Raw genomic sequence first — 20,997 nt, forward strand, 5'->3', positions numbered from 1 at the left:
TCCTTACAACAGTATCAGCTGTTTCTTTTCACCATGGTGTTACTCTTTGGCCCCTTTCTCATCTCACCTCTGGAGCACCACACTTTAATTTGCAGAGAGCTTTTAGTAAACTGGTCCTGAGAGCAGCCTGCAAGTAGGTGAATCTCCCTACAAGAACAGTGGTAGCACTCTAGGAGCCAGGTGCTGTCCGCTGGCTGCCTGCTCTGAGACCTTTACACCCATTTCTGGAGGGTAACTTGCAAAGAGCAGGCAGGTGTACAGGGCACTTCCCCTCCTCTCTCTTTCTACTTGAGGTGGGGTTCAGTTAAACATCCTACCTTGTTTGTCTTGTAGCTACACACATTTGAAATGTCTATTTTGATATCACAAACTTCTCTTTGTAAGCTGTCTTGTTAAAGAAAAGGACACAAAGAGACATCACAGCAATCCTGTGGTGCAAGGATTTCCCAAAAGGTACCTTTAATGTGTTTGCATCAGCAGCAAGCAGTCAGTGCTAGTTTTGGCACTAGGAGTTAGATGTGCAGCACTACACATTAGACACCAAGTCATCTTAACCAACGTTTTATCCATATGAATAGAGAAAGTGAACTAAAACATAGTACTATGAGCACATACGAAATCAAGTCATTTGTGTTCTATCACACTTTCAGCTTGTAATATTAGAAAAATACGACAGTTACTAATCAGATGAATACATTTTCATTGCCAGCTGGCAAGAGTTTAAAAACCATGAGAAAACCCCCACACTGAAGTTTTTGTTTTACAAAGGTTAGCTCACCCACAGTAACAAAACTGCTGTACAGAAAGCACCCTCTGCATTTTTGTCAAAATAGTTGGAGCCAGAATAATTTTCCTGTCCTAGAAAGTCACAGCTATGTTATGTTCAGAAACTCCATTCAGCTCTAAGGAACGTGCCACATACTAAGTTACAATATCGTAGCAGAGGCAGAAGCTCAGCAGCTCACCAACAGTGGTAAATCGGTTGTCCCACTCGGTCTCTATGAACTCCAAGGTTGTCTCTTTGCTTCAATAACCATTTATCTGCCATTTTCATTTCAACAGATAAAATACTCTGCTGAATATATAAAAAGTTATAAAAAGGCAATCATAAAAGATACGGTATTGGCAGGCATGTCAGCTTTTTTAATAAAAAAAATAGCCATTATATCTATTTAAATAAGGCTTCTTGTTACAGATTGTTCCAGTTACTGAAGGAAAAACAAGGCCTGGTGAAAAAAACAATCCCCCACAAACCTTACACTTCCTGCCCCAAGAACGCAGCCTACAGGAAAAGTTGTTTAATGTGCAAAGTGACATAACACTGGGGGAAGCTCCTGAAATGATATGCCCAGTCTAGTTTCTCTTGCATTATCTTCAAAAATTAAAAAAAAAAAAAAACACAACAGAAAAACCAAACTAAAACAAAGTTCTAAAATACACAAAAACCCCTTCATCTTGATATTCTTTCCAAAACAAATATGTACAGCACATTAATATGCAATATGCAAAAGCTCTGTGTTGCTGTTGGCAACATCTATGCCCTCCCCAACCCTATTCACATGTGTACCTCTACTAAAACACAATTACATCACTAAGCCTGTTAGTTTGAAAAAGGGAATTTAATTCACTTAAAACTTGTAAATTTTAGTGTAGGGGCTCCATTCATTTGACTCGGGATTGTAGACTTCAACTGTGTTCAAGAACTCATTGCCATCAAATCCCCCAACTGCATAAATAGTGTTTGACACCGTGGTAATCCCGGCATTGCTCCTTGGCGTAGTCATGCTTCCCATCATCTTCCATTCGTTCTTAGCAGGGTCGTACATCTCCACGCAGCTCACCGCGTGAGAGCCGTCAAAGCCTCCACCAACAAAGAGTTTTCCTATCGAAAGGAAACAAAGCAAAGGCTTCACTGCTAAGCATCAGCTGTGTCGCCAAATGCAGCCTCCTTTCTGGGGTAAGCCAAAAGGAAGGACCTTCAGGTTTTCTGTCAGAAACCTTTGCCTTGCACAAGGTCTGAAGGTACACTATTGACCTGCTTTGGGTGTCTTGATCATTAGAGCAGACTGGAAATTATTTCAGTGTAAGCGCAAAGCCCAAATTTGAACAGATGCAGTTGTTGAAGCTGCACAGTGATGTTTTGAAAAGGAGGTGGGGGCGAATGCCCCAAAACAAAAGACGAGGTTTTTTGCTTTTCTGGTTACAGTTTTTAATTAAAATTGGAGGCATAGCCAAGTTCTTACTGTATTGTTCCCTCCTTGAGAAGGAACACAGCTTTGTATTTTACTTGCATTGTAGCTTAACATGAAAAATTCATAAAGCACAAGAGGTTGCTTAAGCCTGCAGAAGCCTACCGTCACGAACAGCCACTCCGGCCCCTCGTCGAGCCACATTCATGGGTGCAATCAGAGTCCAAGTGTTGTTCTCTGGGTTGTAACGCTCCACGCTATTCAGACAGTTCCACGATTCTGCTCCTCCAATGATGTACAGATATCCACCCAGCTCACACACTGCAGACTGATGTCTCCCTGCAATCAAACACTAGCAGTCACAGCCCAGCACAGAAGTCATGCACTAACAGTATGCCACAGCAGCTGAAATTTAAACGGTGGCTTTGTTCAGTTTGGCTTTAAACCTGCAGTTTTGCCACCACCCTTTTTCCCCCTCCCTCCAAAACTACACAACAAACTTACGGATATTAAGGGGAGCACAGCTCGTCCAAGATTTTGTTACGGGATCAAACACATCACAGTTCTTAAGTCCCTTTTGGCCATAAGGATCTGAACCACCAACAATGTACAGTTTTCCATTCAGGGCACATACTCCTATTCATATAGGAAAGAATAAGAAGCAAACTAATAAATGAATACGTTTTAAAAAAACCAAGCAAATACTTTATCAACTGCAGATGTGTTACCTGCATTGCAGCGATTGGTTCTCAGTTCTGGAACAGGAGTCCAGTCATCTATTTCTGGCTCATACATTTCTCCACAGCTCAAGTCATCCGAGTGACCATTTGACCCACCCACAACATATAGCTGCCCCTAAGGGGAAAAAACAAACACCTGCTTCACGTCTAAGTACACAACAATTGAAATCATTAGCACTTTAGTAACCATGTAACCACAGGCAAGCAAGTTCCATTACCCTTTTGTAAAGTTTGCCCTGTTTGTCCCACCTACGTTTACACCATGTCACATTTCACCTGATCTCCACCCACCACACACCATTAAAACTGCCATCTGGAACCGAGCTCTTGGTGTTCTCATCGGTGCAATGAAAGTCCAGGTGTCCTTTTGTGGATCGTAGCATTCCACTGTGCGCAAACACTCCTCTCTGTTATATCCACCTAAAAGCAAAAGGTCAGATGACACCACATTTCCAAAGACCAATTGCTTTCACGTTGAAGAACGCTGACTCAAATACAGCGTACAGAGTTAAGAAGCCGCTGTCGCCCCCAGTTGAGCAAGTTATTTAAAGAATTGTTACTATTCCTTTTACCTGCAGCGATAAGCTTGCCATTAAGTTCGGCTGTGCCCAGTCCAGACCGAGCATACTGCATTGGAGACATGGGCTTCTCTATGATATCGTTTGGTTGAAGCTCAAAACTCAGACTCTTCAGCAGTCGTGGCGTACTTGTGGGAGAGCTCTGAGGGCTGTTACGGCCGTGCAGGAATATCACGCACAGCACACCATCCAGAACAGCTAGACACAGGTAGGTGTTACCTGTCATCAGGAGAAAAAGAAAGACCACCTATATAATACAATTTTAGGTGAACGTAAGTGAATGCTGACTAGGGTCTTCTCATTATGCTTCTCCCCTTGTAAGTGTGAAAACTATTTTCTGGTTACTGGTTCCAAGTGTTAGCCTAGTTACTGAAAAATATGAGGTTTAGATTATTACTATAGTGCCCAAAGGACATAAGAGCAAGCTAAAGATGTGCTAGGAGAAAGTCTCCTCACATACACAGAGCAAATAGCTCCATTAATTAATTAGAGACTGCCGATCTCCTTAGGACTTTCTGGTTAAATTATAGACACCGTGGGATTTGGGACAGCCCTGTCGATAAGGAATTGAGATGTAAGTCATGTCAGTTTGGCCCCAGTTATGTTAGAAACATCCCACAAATTACCGGGCCCATTACTGGACTTGCATCATCAGTAAGAAAAAGCACTTCTGCATTCCTTATAGATGTTGAAGGAAACCCCCAGGGAGTGGGAGGTGGTAGGTACACAATACCAGATGCATCTTTTAGACAAACCCTGCCCCAGTTACTCACTTGAAGTTTTCTCTGAAGCAATGATTTTCCACTCGTGTTTGGGACTCTGAACAGTAGCATTTGGAGAAAGACTTCCAGAGGAGCTGCTACTGATCTGCTTGTGATCATTCTCACGTGGTGGCTTCTTCTGCAAAATCAAAAGGCAGCTACAGAAACCTAGCCAGAGACTACACCTCCTTCTACCTTTGCTTCTCTGAGCTAAGACATAACTATTCAAGAGAACACTTCGTCTACCACCTCTGCAGAGCATCATTTATAGCACACCTAAATTTTCAACAGAACATGTTGCCCACTCAGCAACAGTGGCTAAAAACCACTCTGCATCTATCTTGGTACTCATTTCATCCTGTGACTGCAAGCTTTATACCGCTGGTGTCTGCCCAGAAATCATTTCAAATTCCTAAAGAGAGTATGCATTACTAGCAGGATTTTCAAATATAAGGAAAAATCTACATCCACTTGGAGAGAACTGATCTACAAACTAGAAGTCTTGCTCGCAAGCTCTGCTTCTGGAACTTGTTTAATTATATAATGCTATTTAGAAGTGAATTAACTATTCTCTTCATTCCCTGAAGACAAATTAATTTCGCCTCAGTTCCTCTCTGTGCTCAGATTAGCTGTTTCTTGGATTTTACTCCCTTGCTACTTCCCACTAACAGGAGATTTCTGCTTTCTTTTCTTCTTCAATTAAATTTATACTGTAGCTTACATTATTTTGCTCAATTAAGAAAAAACCCCAAATTTCACATTTCAGATTAGACTGCACAGTTTGTTGGCTCAATCATAAGAACCAAACACAAAATTTAACATTTTGTCTATTCTGTTTAGCAGTGAAGTTTATGACCACAGTACCAAGTTTGCAATGCTTGCACAGCTCCCTGGAGTCTGATCTCTATGGAAACTGTCATAAGACTTCTGAAATACATCATCTCACTCATAGATAACCTTACACAGGAGAGCTTGATTGCTATACTCGGCTCACCACAAAAATCAATCCATTTGTGGATAGTGTTTTTGTTATTTCTGAATCTTCATCCAATTAACAGCTTATTCTTATATCCTTAAAGTGCATCGACAGTTACAGAAATTACAAACTTTTGTAATTCAAAAATTTAAAAGCTACAATTTTTCCAGGACTGTCATCTGTGGGTTTTCTGGTGTTAGTTCTCTCAACCGTTTAGAAGGTCTGAAGTTGGCAATTCTTATCATCCGAAAGGATTTAAAAAAAGAAGTTGACAACTCTTGGCCTTATTTCTGAAAAGGAACTTTTTGAACGTTCACCTCTCAGCTTCTAAGTATTAAAAGGTGTAGTATCCAAAGGTGGCAAAGCCGGTGAAGGCTTACTAAAAACAATTAAGAAACTGGAAAAATAGCTGGCTTTTCATTTTCCTCTCTCACTTCTAAAATCCATGTTCTGGGATGGAGAGTGTTTTACATAAACATTAGCTAAAAATTTCACAAAGCATACTTTTGTATCAGCACATTCCACTGTTATGAGTTAAAATATTACAATGTATTTGCTTCTAACTCAGTGAATTTAAACAACCTTAATTCATATAAAGCAATTGATAATTTACATCTACTAGCCCTTTTTTATTCTTTGTTTCTTAAACAGCCTCCATTGTGCTAAGCCGTGTGGTTTTCAGGAGGTGAGAATGATTGTATCTGGCTGGAAGTAAAAAAAAAAAATAAATCTCAAAAAGCACAAGACCAATTTGTACATAGCCAAAGCATCAGCTATCTCAAGATCAGAAGTTACCTACTGCTGCTTTTTAAAATCTCTCCTGCACATTACCAGTGCAGCTGAACAAAAGAAACGGATGCGGGCAGCTGAAGGATTAGAACTTACGTCTGGAATCTTTTTCTATGCCAAAATTTAACAGATGCTTTCTCTGCTGCAAGCCAAGCAGTCCGTGGTTCTTTACAGACTCTTGAATATCTCTACAAAGCCACAGCTGACTTGCTACAGCTGACTGCTTCTCTATCTCTTCTTTCTTCTAACAGCCTAAGATTTATTTTGAAGTCAAACCTAAAGCACTCCATTTTGCAAAGGCTTAGAGTCAGTCTGCCGAAAAACCAGAAGCAGAGACTAAATAATCACCTCCAGTGGTTTTGAGAAAGATACTTCCTCATTATGTATTTCTCCATTAAAGCTACTTTCTCTGCTAACAGTACGCAAGACTTCAGGTGTGCTGTAACTGCTCCTCCAGTCTATCTAGGGTTACCTGAGACTGTCTGCAATTTGTACCTGCACAAACTGAATGTGGTCATCATCACTGCCATACACCTCAGCCTGTCCATCTAGCAGATTTCCATCAAGCAGCTTGTGATCAGCTGAGTAGTACAGCGTTTGAACCTGCAAAAACAACAACAGAATACCCATGTGGCTACTGTCTCCATTGCTACTTAGCTACAGGCAGATTACAAAAGGCAGTCGCCAGCATACTTCTCGTCATCTCATCTCAATCTAGCAGAATGACAAAACTAAAAGGAAGCAGATGTCATGGCGGCAATCTTCAAACATGGGATGAAGGTTCGTTACTTTCTCAGCTTGAGAGAAATCTTCATTTTTCAAGGACTTCTACTGCTTTTCCAGCACAGAAACATTAGACAAGCAAAAGGCACATTAATTTGCAGAATTACACAAATTCACAATCTCATGCAAGCATTTTCGTTATCCCCGCAAACAAGTTTTCTGCTTTGAAAAATACACATATTTATCTTGATCAGAAAAAGTCAAGAGAAGCCAACAGTGGACTCTAAAAGAAAGGTATGGGAATGAGGGAAGACAACACAAATTTTAAGTTCTGGAGGAAACTGTTGTCCACAACTAAACATCAGATGCAACTGTTTCAATGGAATGCATCTGAATTTCAACATGATCCAAGCTTTTAAAATGAGTTTTTCCAAGAGGAAATATACACTTGAGAATATACGACAGTATCAACATGTACTTTTGCCTATACAAGTGTTTCCGAAGATCTATCATGATTGTAATAACAAACATGGAAAATTTTGATGTTTCATGGGTTTTTGTAAAGTCTGTTTTCTCTAGCCAATTACAAATTTAGACTCCCCGCTAATTTTTCCATTAAACACTGCCCAGGCTACATCTAGTATCAGTATTCATGAGTAAAGCCATTTAATAACACACAACTTTCAAAATAATGTATCCTGTAAAGGAGTAAGTAAACACCATTAAATCATCATCATCGTTCTCTGCCCACAGCGGATTTTCTTAGGAGAACTGGGGCAGGACTGCTGCTTCTGTACGTGTCAATACACTTGAGGTTTCTTCTTGGTTCTTCAGCCTTGGTATCCTAGTTTTGTTAATAAACCTATGGGGAGATAAATCAATGGGGAGGAACAACCATTAGAAGCTTTTACCTACTTCGCATTTACAAGCAAAACCTGCAAAGGAAAACATCAAGAATCTACGGCAAGTTTCAGTACCACCTCCCCAATTCTAAAGCAAGATACACACCACTTTGAGGTTACTATACAGCACATAGTGAGCAAAAAAGGAAAGCGGAAGACCAGACTGAACAGTTCATTCAGCTCACCTGAACACCCCCCCAGTTTCTCAGCTTAGGGGTACCTACAGTAAAATTTAAATTCTTTAGGGTCATAGTTTAAAAAGTGAAAAAATAAAAAAAATTAAAAGAAAAAGGGATCATCCTTCATATTGACTTTTTTTGTTGATTTTTAAAAAAAGATGTTTAATCCCATTTTCTTAAAGACTAACCTCTTCCATTAGATCTTCCAGGCTGTCTCCATTCTCCCAGATGCTGCGCTGTACCCAGTTGATTACCTTTGTGTACAATTTGCCATTGCTGGGTAGGCCAACATTGTCTTCCAGCATTACTTCGAGCTTGAATTAGAAGAGACAAGGATGATTTAGTCTATAGGTATTACCCTTGTATTTGTAGAATACTGTACTTTACGTAGTGAGCATTACTCTCACTTTACCACAGAGCTAGAAAACACCACCTACAAGGAGCTTTCAGCCCATGCCACTGAAACTAGGAAGCACATTTAAGTACAACTGCAGTTATCTTTTACGCTTAGAAAGGATGATAGTATGAGTTTTCTACTGTTAAGGTTCACAGTAGTATGGCTATTATACAGACCCAGAATTTTCACATTGGTGGTAAAGGTCAGTACACCAAGTTTTCCTAACTCCCAAAAGGGAAGCCGTAATAGTTGCTCCTTGGGTTGCTTTTTGGAAGTCATGTACCAGAAGGAAGTCTACAAACTTAAGCTAACCTTTAACCTTGGAAGTTTGAGAAATTCTTCCTGTTCTGAAATCTGTAAAAGATGTTCCTGAATGTAGCCATCAATCTTGTTCAACAAACGTGAGTCTCCCATACAACTTGCAAAGTTTCGGTAAGAGATGCAGCTCTGAACATCCATCTTGGAGAGCAAATAGTCACCACAAACCTTTTAAGAAAAAAGGCTGCATCTTAGTTTACAGGTAGACAAGATTTTTATACATTTAAATAACCCATCCCAGCATACGGCAACAGCTGTTTTCTAACTGCAGAATAGCGACTGTCTGTTGTCATCCCCTCCCCGAGCTAGAGCTGTAAATGAAATGTTGCCTTCCATAGGAATATACATACATTAAAAGTCGTACACATTTGAAAGCTACTCGTACATTGACCCCATGCTTTTCTATTGAACGTCTGATCAAAACTACTTATCTGCAGTCAAGTGAAGGCATGAAACCCAATTCCCTTGTGAAAGGTATGCCCATCTGTGGCAAGAGTTAAGTATTTCTAAAGTCAAGCGCTACCAAACTTATGTTCATGAGGGTGTGGATTATTCTTTTTTCCACATATCACTGCCACAGTTACAGGTTTAATTATGCCCCTCAATGCAATGAAGCACACCACTGCTTCCACAAACCTGAAGGTAAGTAACCAGCTGTAATTCAGAAGCGGTTTTGCTTATACAGGTGCACAAATACAAAACTTAACTTCAGAGAACCCTTCAGCACAAAGATAACACAAGTGGAAGCAATACATACTGATGTCACTTAAATCGATACAATGCTAATGAACATCTAAATCAGCTTATCCGCTGAGCAATTTTCCACAGAATCATCGTTTTTTGCCTCATTAACATCAAAAAACATAATGCTGTGAGCCTGAGAAATCAGAATGGCCTTCTGGAAGAGCTGAGAACTGTACCTGCTTAACTCTCTCCATCTTCAACTTCTTTGCTGCAGAGTATACATCTTTCACCAGTTCTTTATCAGCTTTTAACCTATTACAAAAAGAAATTTATCTTTATTATTTTGATTTTTTAAATTAAAGTCTACTGTCTACCGTTTCAGTGAAAACTACTTACTGAGCAGTATAGGCATAATTCAACAGAACTTCAACAGCTTCTGGATTGAGATCATCAAATTTAACATGGGAAATTCCATGAGAATCACTATCGCTATTGAAGATTTCAAACAGGTAGGGACTGCAGCAAGCTAGCACGGCTCGGTGTGCCAACATCTCATGTCCACATACCTTTATTTAAAACACAAATAAGATATCCACATGCTAGTAAGAAATTTTTTTAAAGTATGTTTGTATTATAGTAGTATAAAGGCCTACCCAAGTGAATGTCACAGTTCAAATCAATTTTTCAAATCAACACAGTCTCCAATTTATGTCAGCTGAAAAAAAATGTTAGCATCGCTTCTCTCAAAGTATATCTGATTTTAATTTTTTTTAAGTATGCGTTTTTCAGAAATCAGATTCTAAAATCTCACACCTCACAATCAATGAGGCACATAGCATTACATAGTGTAACAAAAACCGTACTGCATTCAATCATCATACTTGGACAGAAAAAAGGTACCTGGAGACGGACATCGCAGAACTGACCGCTCTTACGTAAGGCATTTAGTTTGGCAACAGATGACTCAATGAAGTTTTCATCTTCAAACATCAAATATCCATTAGGAATCATTTTGGTGTTGGTCTGGCTGAAAACAGAATGTATAGTTTACAGATACAACATTTTGCTTCATTACAGAAGTACTCTTAACACATTGTTTGCAAACAAACATTCATGGGGAATTTAAGAAAAAAATATAAATCCATCTCAAAAAAAACCAGCCTAGAAGATTACTACTGCTCATTAGTACATGTTGAAAACAGTCCTTTGGATTGACTGGATTACTGATTTTCAGAGATTGAGGCCACAACTTTTATCTTACCACATCACTTCAGTAGGTACCAACTCCAAAACTACATGCTGAACCTCTGCTAGCTCCATGGGAGCAAGCTGGAAACCACTGGATTACACAAGAAGCTTCATTCCCCTCTACAAAGATCGGATTTGGTAGATTCATTGCTATTTTCTGCATGAAATCTGTCAAACTGGTCAGCTTCATTTTTTTGCACAGACCCAAAAAACCAACTACATTGAAAAATAAGAACTGAGAATTTAAAGTAACCAGTTAAGTAGAATAGCTGTAGAAATAATTTTTTGTTTAATTTTGAGTAATGACTTAAATATTTTAGAGTAGCTGAAGTCATGAAAAACATTAGCACCAACAAAAGACACAATTAAATACATTCTGAACAATGACCATGTATTTTAAGTCATCATGAAGCTAAAACAACTTCCCCTGAACATCTTGCCCATATGCAAACATACCACCTCAGGTAAATTGGACCAAGACTAGAAAAATAACTTCAGGAAACTAACGTTTTAATTTGGAAGCTATTTTATAGATCATTTAATTGATTCTTTCTTTAGTTACACACTTTCAGGAAAAGTCCATTTTCCTTATAGGAAGCTAATTAAGAATACCAAAACATGACCCTGAGGTGACCTAATGAACTTGAAACTAAAAAAATAGTAATAATCAAATTTGTAAGTTTGAGCTGCTAACATATGCAAAAGTGTACTTTCCTCAACAATTTCAGAGGAAAGAATATGTGGGATACTACTAATGTTATCAGCAACAATTTATAGTTCCATCTAAAGTTTAAGAAAATTCTAAGGATCAGACTAAACAAGAAAACCCCCAAAATAGAAAAAGTGGAGAGCAAAAATCAGTAATAAAAATAGCAAGCCCCACACAAAATAGTTCTAGTGTTAATCCATTTATTTTAAATTCACTTACTACTGAAAGTATTTGACCCTAAACTGGCAGCAATAATCTTACTTACAAAGATCATTATCCATTTGTATACACTTTCATTTGTTGTGTTTTAATAAAAAAAGGACAGCAAGGTTTTACAGTCACAGAATTTCAGCAAAAGTATTAGCTGTTATATATGCAGCTAACAGTATCGACTTACCAAGAAAATATATTACTGTAAATTTTTAACTGGGAAATCTTAAAATAATCCAATGGTATCACTGTGTTAACCCAGAGCACTTCAGTTTCAGTATCTTCTGACAGAAGATGGTTGTTGAAATACGAAAGCAGACGTGTCTTTGCAGCTGCAATACGGATTCCAAAACTATCAGGCTTGAAGATGATGTAATAAAGTCCTTAAGAGCTATAGACATGAATTTCTTCTGTGATAATCATGCATCATAATCTGCAATAAAGTAGAAGTTATCAAGTAAGGACAATAGATAGTACTACCATGTATTTCAGATGAAACTTTAATAGTGTCTTAAAGTAGAAGTTCCTGACCCAAACAAACAAGTTTTTCTTCACAAAAACAGCCTGAAAAATTCCATATTGACACCAATATATTCTCATGCCTAATGAAAGGTCAACCACATTAATTTTTATACCCACAGAGACAAGAAAGTGGCTAAATTAGTGCTTAGAGAAAAAGTTAGAACAGCTGAATCCCATTTTTAGACAATTCCTTACCAACTCTAACCTTCAGCACTTCCTGTATCTAGATCATTACTGCTTGCTTACACGAGTAGATAATGCTTAAGTAACACAACAAAAATGACTAATTTTTGAAAAAGAAACCAATCCACATGCCTCCTACCTTTTGCTTTTCCTCTACTTATATCCTTCTTCTACTGAATGCCTAAAATGAACTGAAGATGGATTAAGGACATGTCTGAAATGACTGGGCATGTCTCCAGTCTTCAGTACTTCCAAAAAAATTATAAAGTCAGAAATTGCTATTTGCTACCCTGCAAATAGAATCTGTTAAGTTCTGGTCAAGTTCTGCACTGCCAGTACAGACTAGGGTAGCTTTGTTGGTATTCTGCATGTGGGTGGGCTGTTTATGCCAGGGTTTTTCAGGGAGGGGAGAAGAGGAGGAGGAGCAGCAGCAGGGAGGGAGCAGGGAGGGAACAGGCAACAAACACCCACTCTGGAACTTTCCATGACCCTGATGCCACCTCAGGAAAACATCGATCACTTCATCCACTTGAGTTCCCCACTGCAGTTCCAAAACTATATTTGTATCTACAGATTAAATGCCACATTGGGAATCTGCTTTCCTAAAAATAGGTGCAGCTCACTTCTCCTTGTCAAAAATTAAAAGTCACCTACATTGTAGGCAAGAGAGTTTCACGACTCAACTGCCTGGCCAGCACTTACACACAGGATCATTTTGGCAGAAATTCACCTCCCTTGGTCTCTAAGCAGATCAGCAGCTCAAGCGCGAGGCTGATTCTCAAGAGCGGCAGGGGGCATTATCCCACAACATACCAGCTCCACAGGAAAATGCTTCCATCCTTAACGGCTTCTTGGAACCCTGAAGACAGACTATTTCAGCTAGCAGATAACCGCGTAGAAAGTATTAATGTTAATTAAGTCTGGCTACTAGAACACACACAAACACATACATATAAATAAGGAAACAACTGCTTCAGAGCAGCAGTGGTGTCTGTAATATAGCACCTCCAAACGCAAGGACGACTACAGAAACAGTACCCCAGGGATCACAACTTTTTACAACATACTTTAATGTCAGCACACTTTGCTAGGAAAAAATCTCAAAGATAAAATATATGTTCTTTTTACAATACTACAGGCCAGTTATGAGAATGAAACGAAGCTCTATTTACCAAATATTATTTAACTAAGCATTTGGAAGTCAACACTTCTTCTCTTGTTGGTACAACTGCTATAACCATTTCAGTTTCTAAAGCAATCAAAACATTTCACTTCTCAAAAAGAGAAGTAAACAGTTTGATGTCCACACTTTCCCCAAAGACGCACCTCAGCCGAAACATTCCGTTGTTCAAAGATGCAGAGGTATTATTTCAACACAAGTGTTGCAATGAATTAGCTTACAGAGAAAGTTATAAGAATCTATTAGAAGTTATGCTTCACCAAGACTATCCACAAATGTACAAGAGAATTATCACCAAGAGACCTCTGACTTTATAATCTCAGATTTTAAACCTTCCATTTCTGTTGTAGGAATTATCCAGACATGATGGCCAGACTTACCCAGACAAATGCAAACTACAGGAGGCATCTAAAAAGGAATGTCAAGGGAGACAAGCTCTGAGTTCCAGGCAGGAGTTGCACTGGATGATTGGTACACTGTCAGACCATTTTGGTGAAAAGGCTTGGACCAAACCAGTCACCACTTGCTTGATTCTGAGCAGAAAGTGACACATAGCACATCAGATTATTCACCTTGCTCACAATGGTTTTAAACCAGCTTTTTCTTGACTACCTGATCTCTCAAAGAGGTTCTGTTGTTAACGGAGTAGAGGTCCGTAATTACCAAAGCAAATTAAATGTATGTTGCTACCACAGTTCAGACAAACAGGCTGCTGGTTTGCTCATGCATCACATTATGCATTCTTCCGTTCAATATTCATTGGGATTGCTGTTAATTATCAGTACTGAGGCTTTGGGGAGATTTTGACTTACACGACAACTATTCAAAGAATTTCAACTAGATTCCAGAATCATCCTCATTCAGTTTACATCTCTGAGCATGTTTTGTCACATTCTGCTGTAATGGAAGAACTTTATTTCAAGTGCAGTGTTTCAACTTTGCTTGATGTACTTGCTTACGACCTTCAAGACCTAAAAAGGACATCCAAAATAATTCTGGGCTGAAATGGAAGATTTGTCTTCTAAAGTCCTCCTTTGTGCCTGAGGTCAAAACCACACATTTTGCATTTATGCACCTAACAGTATTGTCCAATCTGGATATCTAGGAATTTGAACATCTTAATCATTGCCACAAAGTTTCAATACTGTAGTGAGTGAACCATGGCTATTTTTACTACTCAAAATGGCATTAAATAGCACAAGCATATTCAGTACTTTCTGCATTCCTTTTGGTTTGGGATACTACTGCCAGAACAAGCCAAACAATCAGCCAACATTCAACGAAAAGCCAAGAATGCTGCATTTTCTGCATTAAAGGTTATAAACAGGTACTGTGAACAAATTTCTTTCTTAAACTGTTTTTAAAATCTAAATCACTTTGTCACTACCTTTCTCCTACCCACCTCCCACCCCTTGCTTGTACTCCCTTCTAGCTCACCACATCAAGACCTGTCAGTGGCTTTTTTTATAATTTTCTAGGATTTTGCATGTTTTTAAACCAAGCGCGATGTTCACAGATCCCTGTCAGCCAGGTAAAGTCTGAAGTCTGATGCCTCTGAAATGATTATTTTTCAAGCTCCATCAAAATGCACTTATTTAAACTTCTTAAAGCTACAGAATTAGCATTCCAGAATGGGAACAACACATTCCATTTGAGAAAATTCTTACTTGAAAGCAGGCTTATTTCCTGCACTTATTTTTAAAACAAAGCAAAAAATAAGAGTGATATATAAACTATGCATTTCCATTCTAGTTTTAATACTAAAGATTGATACTGGGGTTGAGCCTGGAGACACCACCTTCAATCAAGATGATGCTAGGTGTAATACTGCAGAGGACTGAGACAGGCCGAAAGCCATGAAGCATTCACATGGTGTGTTTCAATGATACAGCTGTACCCAAGTAGAGGAATGCCAGTACTCAAACGTCTGCCCAGTTGCTCAATTTAAACATAATTGTGTTCTAATAATGGAGTTTCTTAAACACTTACTGTTATGCACAGACCGAGATTTTCATTTGCTCCCTATATGTACCACTGGACCACAAAAGATTCATGGCTCATAATACACTCAGAGAGAAATTCACTGCGTGTTACTGACTTCCAGAAGAGAAATTTCCCCCCTTTAAACTCATCTTTCCATTTCACTGAATATACATTTAAAGATGCATTTAAAAAATTCACCTAAATAACAATGATACCGTCTTCTCATCCTTCACTACACTATCCTCTTATATGGATTTTGCAAGTGCAAATACTACTGAAATATGATTAGCTCAGTTACAAGAGCAAACAAATGTCATAATTAATACACTTTAAATTGTTAACTGTGCTTAGAATTTAGGATCTGTTCATCAAAATTTTTTTTAAACAGCCATTCACTGCAGAAAACATTCTAACATTTAATAAACCTGCTGCCTGATGATTACTGAATTTCTCCAAGATCTAAAATTCATTACTGTGCCCTAGGACTCTCCACTGCAGAGCCACTTTCAGGGGATGTACGAGCTGTGGTCTCAGGTGGGGTGCCAAGACAGCAGGTCCCAGAGCCACGCACTGAGGCAAAAGTCACCCTGCCCATGACCTAACAACACAGGTAGTACTTCTTTTTCCCCCCATCTAAGAAGTCTCCTCTTTAGTATAGCCCATTGGTACATTCCATGTGCAGTATTTCATTAAAAAAAGCTCTTGCTTTGTGCCAATTTTGCACAAACTTTTTTGTCAGATTAAGGTATTACCTCTTCAACTCTGAAGAAAACACTGACTTGGGGAAGATACTTTTTAGTTGTTTGATTAGAAGTCAATACTTGTTGATATAATGATAGACACTTGATTGACACTTGTTGGTACAGTGAAACAAAAATGGAATTTAACACCACAGTTGGTGCTTTTTACTTGCTGTGGGCTTTCTGGCTTTCCACAGCTCAGTTCAGAAGAAATGTAGGTCACACCTACGACTACTCATAGCCCATTACCTGTATCAGAAGATAAAACCAGGTGTCCTCAAAAATTTTCTTTCATACATTAGCATTTATTTATGGTAAAAACACACAATCTTTTCATGTCTGAGTTCGCATTTGAGCAAAACATCATGGACTAAGACATATATCACCATACTTTACACCACTGAACAGGCTCAACTTCTTTACTCTAGTGATTTAAAATAAGACTCATAGAATTCATATGAATTTCATTTTACATATTCACTTTTCAGTGTTTTTCCACTAAAGATTTAGTCTCATTGATAACTATTACTTGTAAACAAAATTGTTCTATTCCACTGCAAATCAACCTCAGTTGTGCTCCCACTCCAATAGTGAAGAAAGAGGGAGAGAGTATTTGCTATCACTGGTTAAGAACTGAAGGGGAAGGAAAAAGGAATATGGACATTTTCCAAAATCTTTTACACGTAGCCCAAGGAGATGTAATACTTGGACTGTCCTCTACAGAGAGCAAGCCTAGAGAGCTCTTTCAAACATACATTCATGTATGTAGACAAAAAATTTATAAGGAGCAGGTTTGATGCTTGAATGTTACTGCTCCTTCAACTACAACTCTCAGCTGTAACACACCAGCTGCCCATGTAGTACCAGCTTCCAATGCTATTCCCCCCCCCCTCCCCGTTTCACTGAGCCTTAGCACTGGTCATTTACATGCCCTTTCCATACTGCGTTTCCTCCTCTTTTTCCAAGTTACACCTTTTTTGTTGTTGTCATAGTCTTTATCTACACCTCTTTTTCTACCTTCTATCTCACCTGCACTCTCTTAAAATCTGAGCTCTTCCCCCCCCCCCCCCCCCGGTTTTCTTTTTTCTAACTAACACAAATATTTCTTCAAACTTTTGTCACACAACCAGCAAACTGAGGGTGGGGGGGGTGTTTGTGTGTCGTCATCATTTCCCACCCCCCATTTGGGGCAGTTTTTGTCTTTCTTACCATCTCCCACTCCTTAAGAACTCAAGCTGAGGAAAACAAAATTAGATGTATTTACAGTAGCTAAAGTACCATTTCCTAACTGGAAAGTATACCATGACTGTCGCATCCTGTGCTCCAGGAGTTAGGCTTGTGGCTACAAAATCCGCTTTCTAAAATGAAACCAATCTCATCATCAAAGCACCTCATCCTGCTTGGGTTCTTATTTTGTAGGTCCCTGACAGAAGAGAACAAGTGTGGTGTCTACACACCCATTATTGGAAACAAAAAAACCCTCCCCTTTGCAAACCACGACAAATAAGGACAGTGACACAATACTGAATTTCCACTATTCTATCACCGATCAGTCTTGCCACCCCTCTGCTTAGTAAATAACTCGAATGCCTTGCCTCTCACTTCATCAACATTTTCCACCCTGCATGAAATCGTAACCAATTCAGTTCTTATGTCTATGGGAATCTGGGGTGAAGGAACAGTGAAGCTGCCAATGCAAAGATCTTTTCTGCCATGAAGCACCTCTGAAAAATTCTAAAAAGCTGCTGGAAATTTGTGCATGCAGGGAGAAAATACTGTATTTCTCTCGCACCACACCCCCCACCTCCCCCTCCCCAAAGAATCCTTCCAGTCGTTCATACTCATCACCTTTCTCCAGAAGCACTAATGTGGACTGACAGCCACTGTTTTTGCTGTATTATCTCCTATTTCCTAGAACTGGTATAGATGACAGGGAGGGTCATGACATTGGCAACCAGCTGTCAGCACACGTTCTTCAGCCCAAAAAGGCTATTTTCTTCACTCAAAGTCCAGGATTCCTGCGATTCTTTTTCCCGCACTTACTATAAAGGGTTTAAAAAAGGTGCCACCACACGACTGCAGCGTGGCACTTGGAAAAGCGCGCGGGCAACGCCTGACCTTGGAACAATCCCCACCCGTGTGGGGAACATCTGGTTTTCTGGGCTGGGGGCTGCGCGACATTTCCACCAGCCGCTGGTGTCCACGCGGGACCACAGCAGCGGTACCGACACCCTCCACTCCCCCCCAGCCGCGGTAACCCCCGGCGGGACGAGGGTCGGCAGCCGCGAGGGAAGCACATCTCACGCCACCCCGGCCATTTACACAACTTCGTCTCGATGAGGCCGGCAACTTCGAGATCTGGCCAGGCTTTGAGAAAACGCCCCCAAATAAGCAACGAAAAGCCGCGGGGACTTCTCTTTCGCCAGCCGAGGGCGCGGGGAGGGCACGGCGCGACCGGCCGGGCCGTCATCGCGGGGCCCGCCCCGCCCGCCAGCAGCCCCCGGGCCGCCGCCGCCAGCGCCGAGCGGCGAACAAAGAGCGGCGGGGCCGGGCGGCTCCGCGGCCGGCCGCCCCCGGCCTCATGGTGGCTGCCCGCCGCCGCCTTCCCCTCACAGCCGGCGCGGGCCGCGTCTGGGCCCGCCGCCCGCCCCACCGTACCTGGTGCCTCTCAGCGTAGACGATGCTGTTCATATTGGGAGCCTCCAGGCTGAGGGGGAAGCCGACGCGGAGACGCAGCCCCAGCTCGCCGGGGAAGGGAGGACGCAGGGAGAGCGAGGCGAGGGGCTGCCGACGGAGGAGGAGGGCGGGGGACGGGGAGCAGCGGGAGCGAACGGGAGCGGAGCGAAGCCGGGGCTCGGCGCCAACGCGACCGCCGCGGCAGCTGGAAGATCCCTACACCGCCTGCGCGGGCGCGGCACTGCGCCCCGTAACCCTCCGCCTCCGGCGGGGCGGGCGGGACGCGCAGATGAGGCGGCCGGCATCGCTCCGCCTAGAAACGAGTCCGGCCGCGCCCCTCCTTCCGCTCCCGGCGCGGGTGGGGGGAAGGCGGCGGCGGGAGCGGGAGGGGGTGTTGCGGCCCTGGGCACGGCGGTCGGCGGCGTCTGTGGTGGCCGCGGGGCGGGAAGGGCGGCCGGGTCCGGAGGGGTGAGGGGAGGGAGGGATACGCAGGCCCGGGAGAAGCCGGGGCTGGCCCGGCCGCGCCGCGTCTCTACGAGTAACCGCCACCGCGTTCGTTAGTCGTAGCTCTCGGGCACAAGCCCACCTGGTGCCATAATTTTGTTTTTCAAATCCGGTGTTGCTTTTTCTCCTCAGCTCGGACCTGTAGTTCAAGGCGTCATGTCTGCTTAACCAAAAAATACCATATTTAATGCTGGAAGCTCTCCCTGGCAGCCTGTGGGGTATGAGAGGGGGGAGGGCAGGCTGTCCTTCCCGCGTCTGGCTCCAGCACCCCTGAACTGGTCTGGGGAAGGCATTTTCCCATCTGGATGAGAAATAGACACACACACACACACGCTTTTCATGATAAATCCTATCTTGCTAGGTGCAGTAGTTTTAAAAACATCACTGCTGATAAATAAGGGGTGTTTGAAGTCTTGTCTGTTTGTTAAGTGTTTGCATGCTAGATAGGGTAATGGGTTTCTGATTCATGGCTGGGGCCCTGAGTGCTGCTGCAATATCATCATAAATAAAACATGGAGCTGGATGAAGTCTGAGGTTCCTTGCTCGCTTTCTGATTTAAAGCACCAAGGTCACCTGGAAGGCAGCAATACGCTTCCCCATGCTACTTCCCTGCGTGCTTTCTCCTCATTCAGAGGCCACCTTGGTCAGAAACTAGGAAACCTTTAAGAGATTATGTTAGATACGGCTTTAGTGCCTCGGCTGTCAAATGTGTATGACGTATATGATAATGCCCATTTCTCTAACGTTCTCAGCGGAGAAACAGATTTCAAAACACTGAAGTTGGATGATTCTGAGGTTTCAAGCGGAAAGTGCGTCAAAATACTGAAAGTAATGGTCTCATCTCATCAGAAGTGAGCAGAGGCATCAAGCTATAGGTATATTCCTCACCTACACGAATCCCTCCAGAGACATATATGGTAGCACAGTGCCCAGGCTGCAGCTGGGCCCACTCTTCAGCTTCTCATTTTGCCTGCAGCAAACAGGACCGTCTCCACTTCTCACCTCTTGCTAATGCGTTTCCACTCCCTCCTCCTTTCAGTTTTTAAATCACCAGCCACACCTCAGTGCCTACCTTCCCACTCTCTGCTTTTTTTTTGAATGAAGCCTTTTATGAGGGCCATGCTAATCACAGGTACTTGTGGTAAAGCTGGGAGGGAGACTAAGGTGAAGACAAGAGAAAGGAGCTATGATCAAATAAAACGGTGCTGGGGATGTTCCTTAATTAAGTAAATCTCAGGATTACGAAAGCTGCTGTTCCGGTATTCTTAGGAAGGAGATGTCTTTATGAATCACCATCAATTTTCATTATCAGCCACCACAAGTGACGTCAAAGGGCAAGTGTAGCATCCTCCTGACAGCACAGAGTTAACAGATGGGTGTTTCCAGTTGGGAGCTCAGGCAGCATCTCCTTTGGGCCAGTTGCATTCTGATCACCCAAACTCACCGTCTCACCGAAGAAAATGGGTTTTTCTCTGCTTCTTGCTTTGTAATCAACATGAAATTAGTTTACATCATTAAAACGCCATTGTTCCAGCTGAGATGTGACTATATAGGTGTCCCTGCCTGGCGGGGGGGGGGGGGGGGGGGTGGAACTAGATGGTCCCTTCCAACCCAAACCATTCTGTGATTTTATGGTATTTCCTGTGACAATGGAAAAGACTTCTATAACACTCAGATACCTTAATTTCAATTTGCTAGATACTTTGCAATCCTTTCCAATGAAACCTATGCTAAATATTAATTATTTCTGAAGAACTCTTTATTGAAAGGGACTAGGGGGATCGAGTTGATACCAGACAATGGAGT

At 41.5% G+C, this 20,997-nt stretch overlaps 1 protein-coding gene across 3 annotated transcripts; it reads right to left on the reverse strand.

Moving 5' to 3' along the window:
• Window positions 1-426: 426 nt before the first annotated feature.
• On the reverse strand, window positions 427-18,931 carry IVNS1ABP (influenza virus NS1A binding protein). Of its 3 annotated transcripts, none has more exons than XM_075038697.1 (15): window positions 18,670-18,931; window positions 11,591-11,836; window positions 10,137-10,259; window positions 9,633-9,802; window positions 9,473-9,548; window positions 8,547-8,720; window positions 8,026-8,151; window positions 6,529-6,636; window positions 4,281-4,407; window positions 3,502-3,726; window positions 3,228-3,349; window positions 2,918-3,044; window positions 2,694-2,825; window positions 2,355-2,528; window positions 427-1,882 (listed from the first exon to the last, which is right to left on the reverse strand). In XM_075038697.1, the coding sequence occupies exons 3-15, from the start codon at window positions 10,245-10,247 to the stop codon at window positions 1,629-1,631; spliced, it is 1,926 nt and encodes a 641-aa protein (XP_074894798.1). In that variant the 5' UTR covers window positions 10,248-10,259; window positions 11,591-11,836; window positions 18,670-18,931; the 3' UTR covers window positions 427-1,628. The 3 variants fall into 3 exon arrangements, with proteins under 3 accessions (XP_074894798.1, XP_074894796.1, XP_074894797.1); XM_075038695.1 differs by having other exon boundaries at window positions 10,137-10,263; XM_075038696.1 differs by lacking the exon at window positions 18,670-18,931 and adding an exon at window positions 12,248-12,467 and having other exon boundaries at window positions 10,137-10,263.
• Between the last annotated feature and the right edge of the window lie 2,066 nt (window positions 18,932-20,997).

This window comes from Buteo buteo, chromosome 10 (assembly GCF_964188355.1).
Source record: "Buteo buteo chromosome 10, bButBut1.hap1.1, whole genome shotgun sequence".
Lineage (NCBI taxonomy): Eukaryota > Metazoa > Chordata > Aves > Accipitriformes > Accipitridae > Buteo > Buteo buteo.

Coding starts and splice junctions, on each gene's coding strand:
- IVNS1ABP (XM_075038697.1), bottom strand. CDS start 10,247: ATGATTCCTAATGGATATTTGATGTTTGAAGATGAAAACTTCATTGAG. Junction 8,152..8,546: donor TCAAACTTCCAAGGTTAAAG/GTTAGCTTAAGT, acceptor TTCTAATTCAAG/CTCGAAGTAATGCTGGAAGA. Junction 2,529..2,693: donor CTGTGCTCCCCTTAATATCC/GTAAGTTTGTTG, acceptor GTTTGATTGCAG/GGAGACATCAGTCTGCAGTG.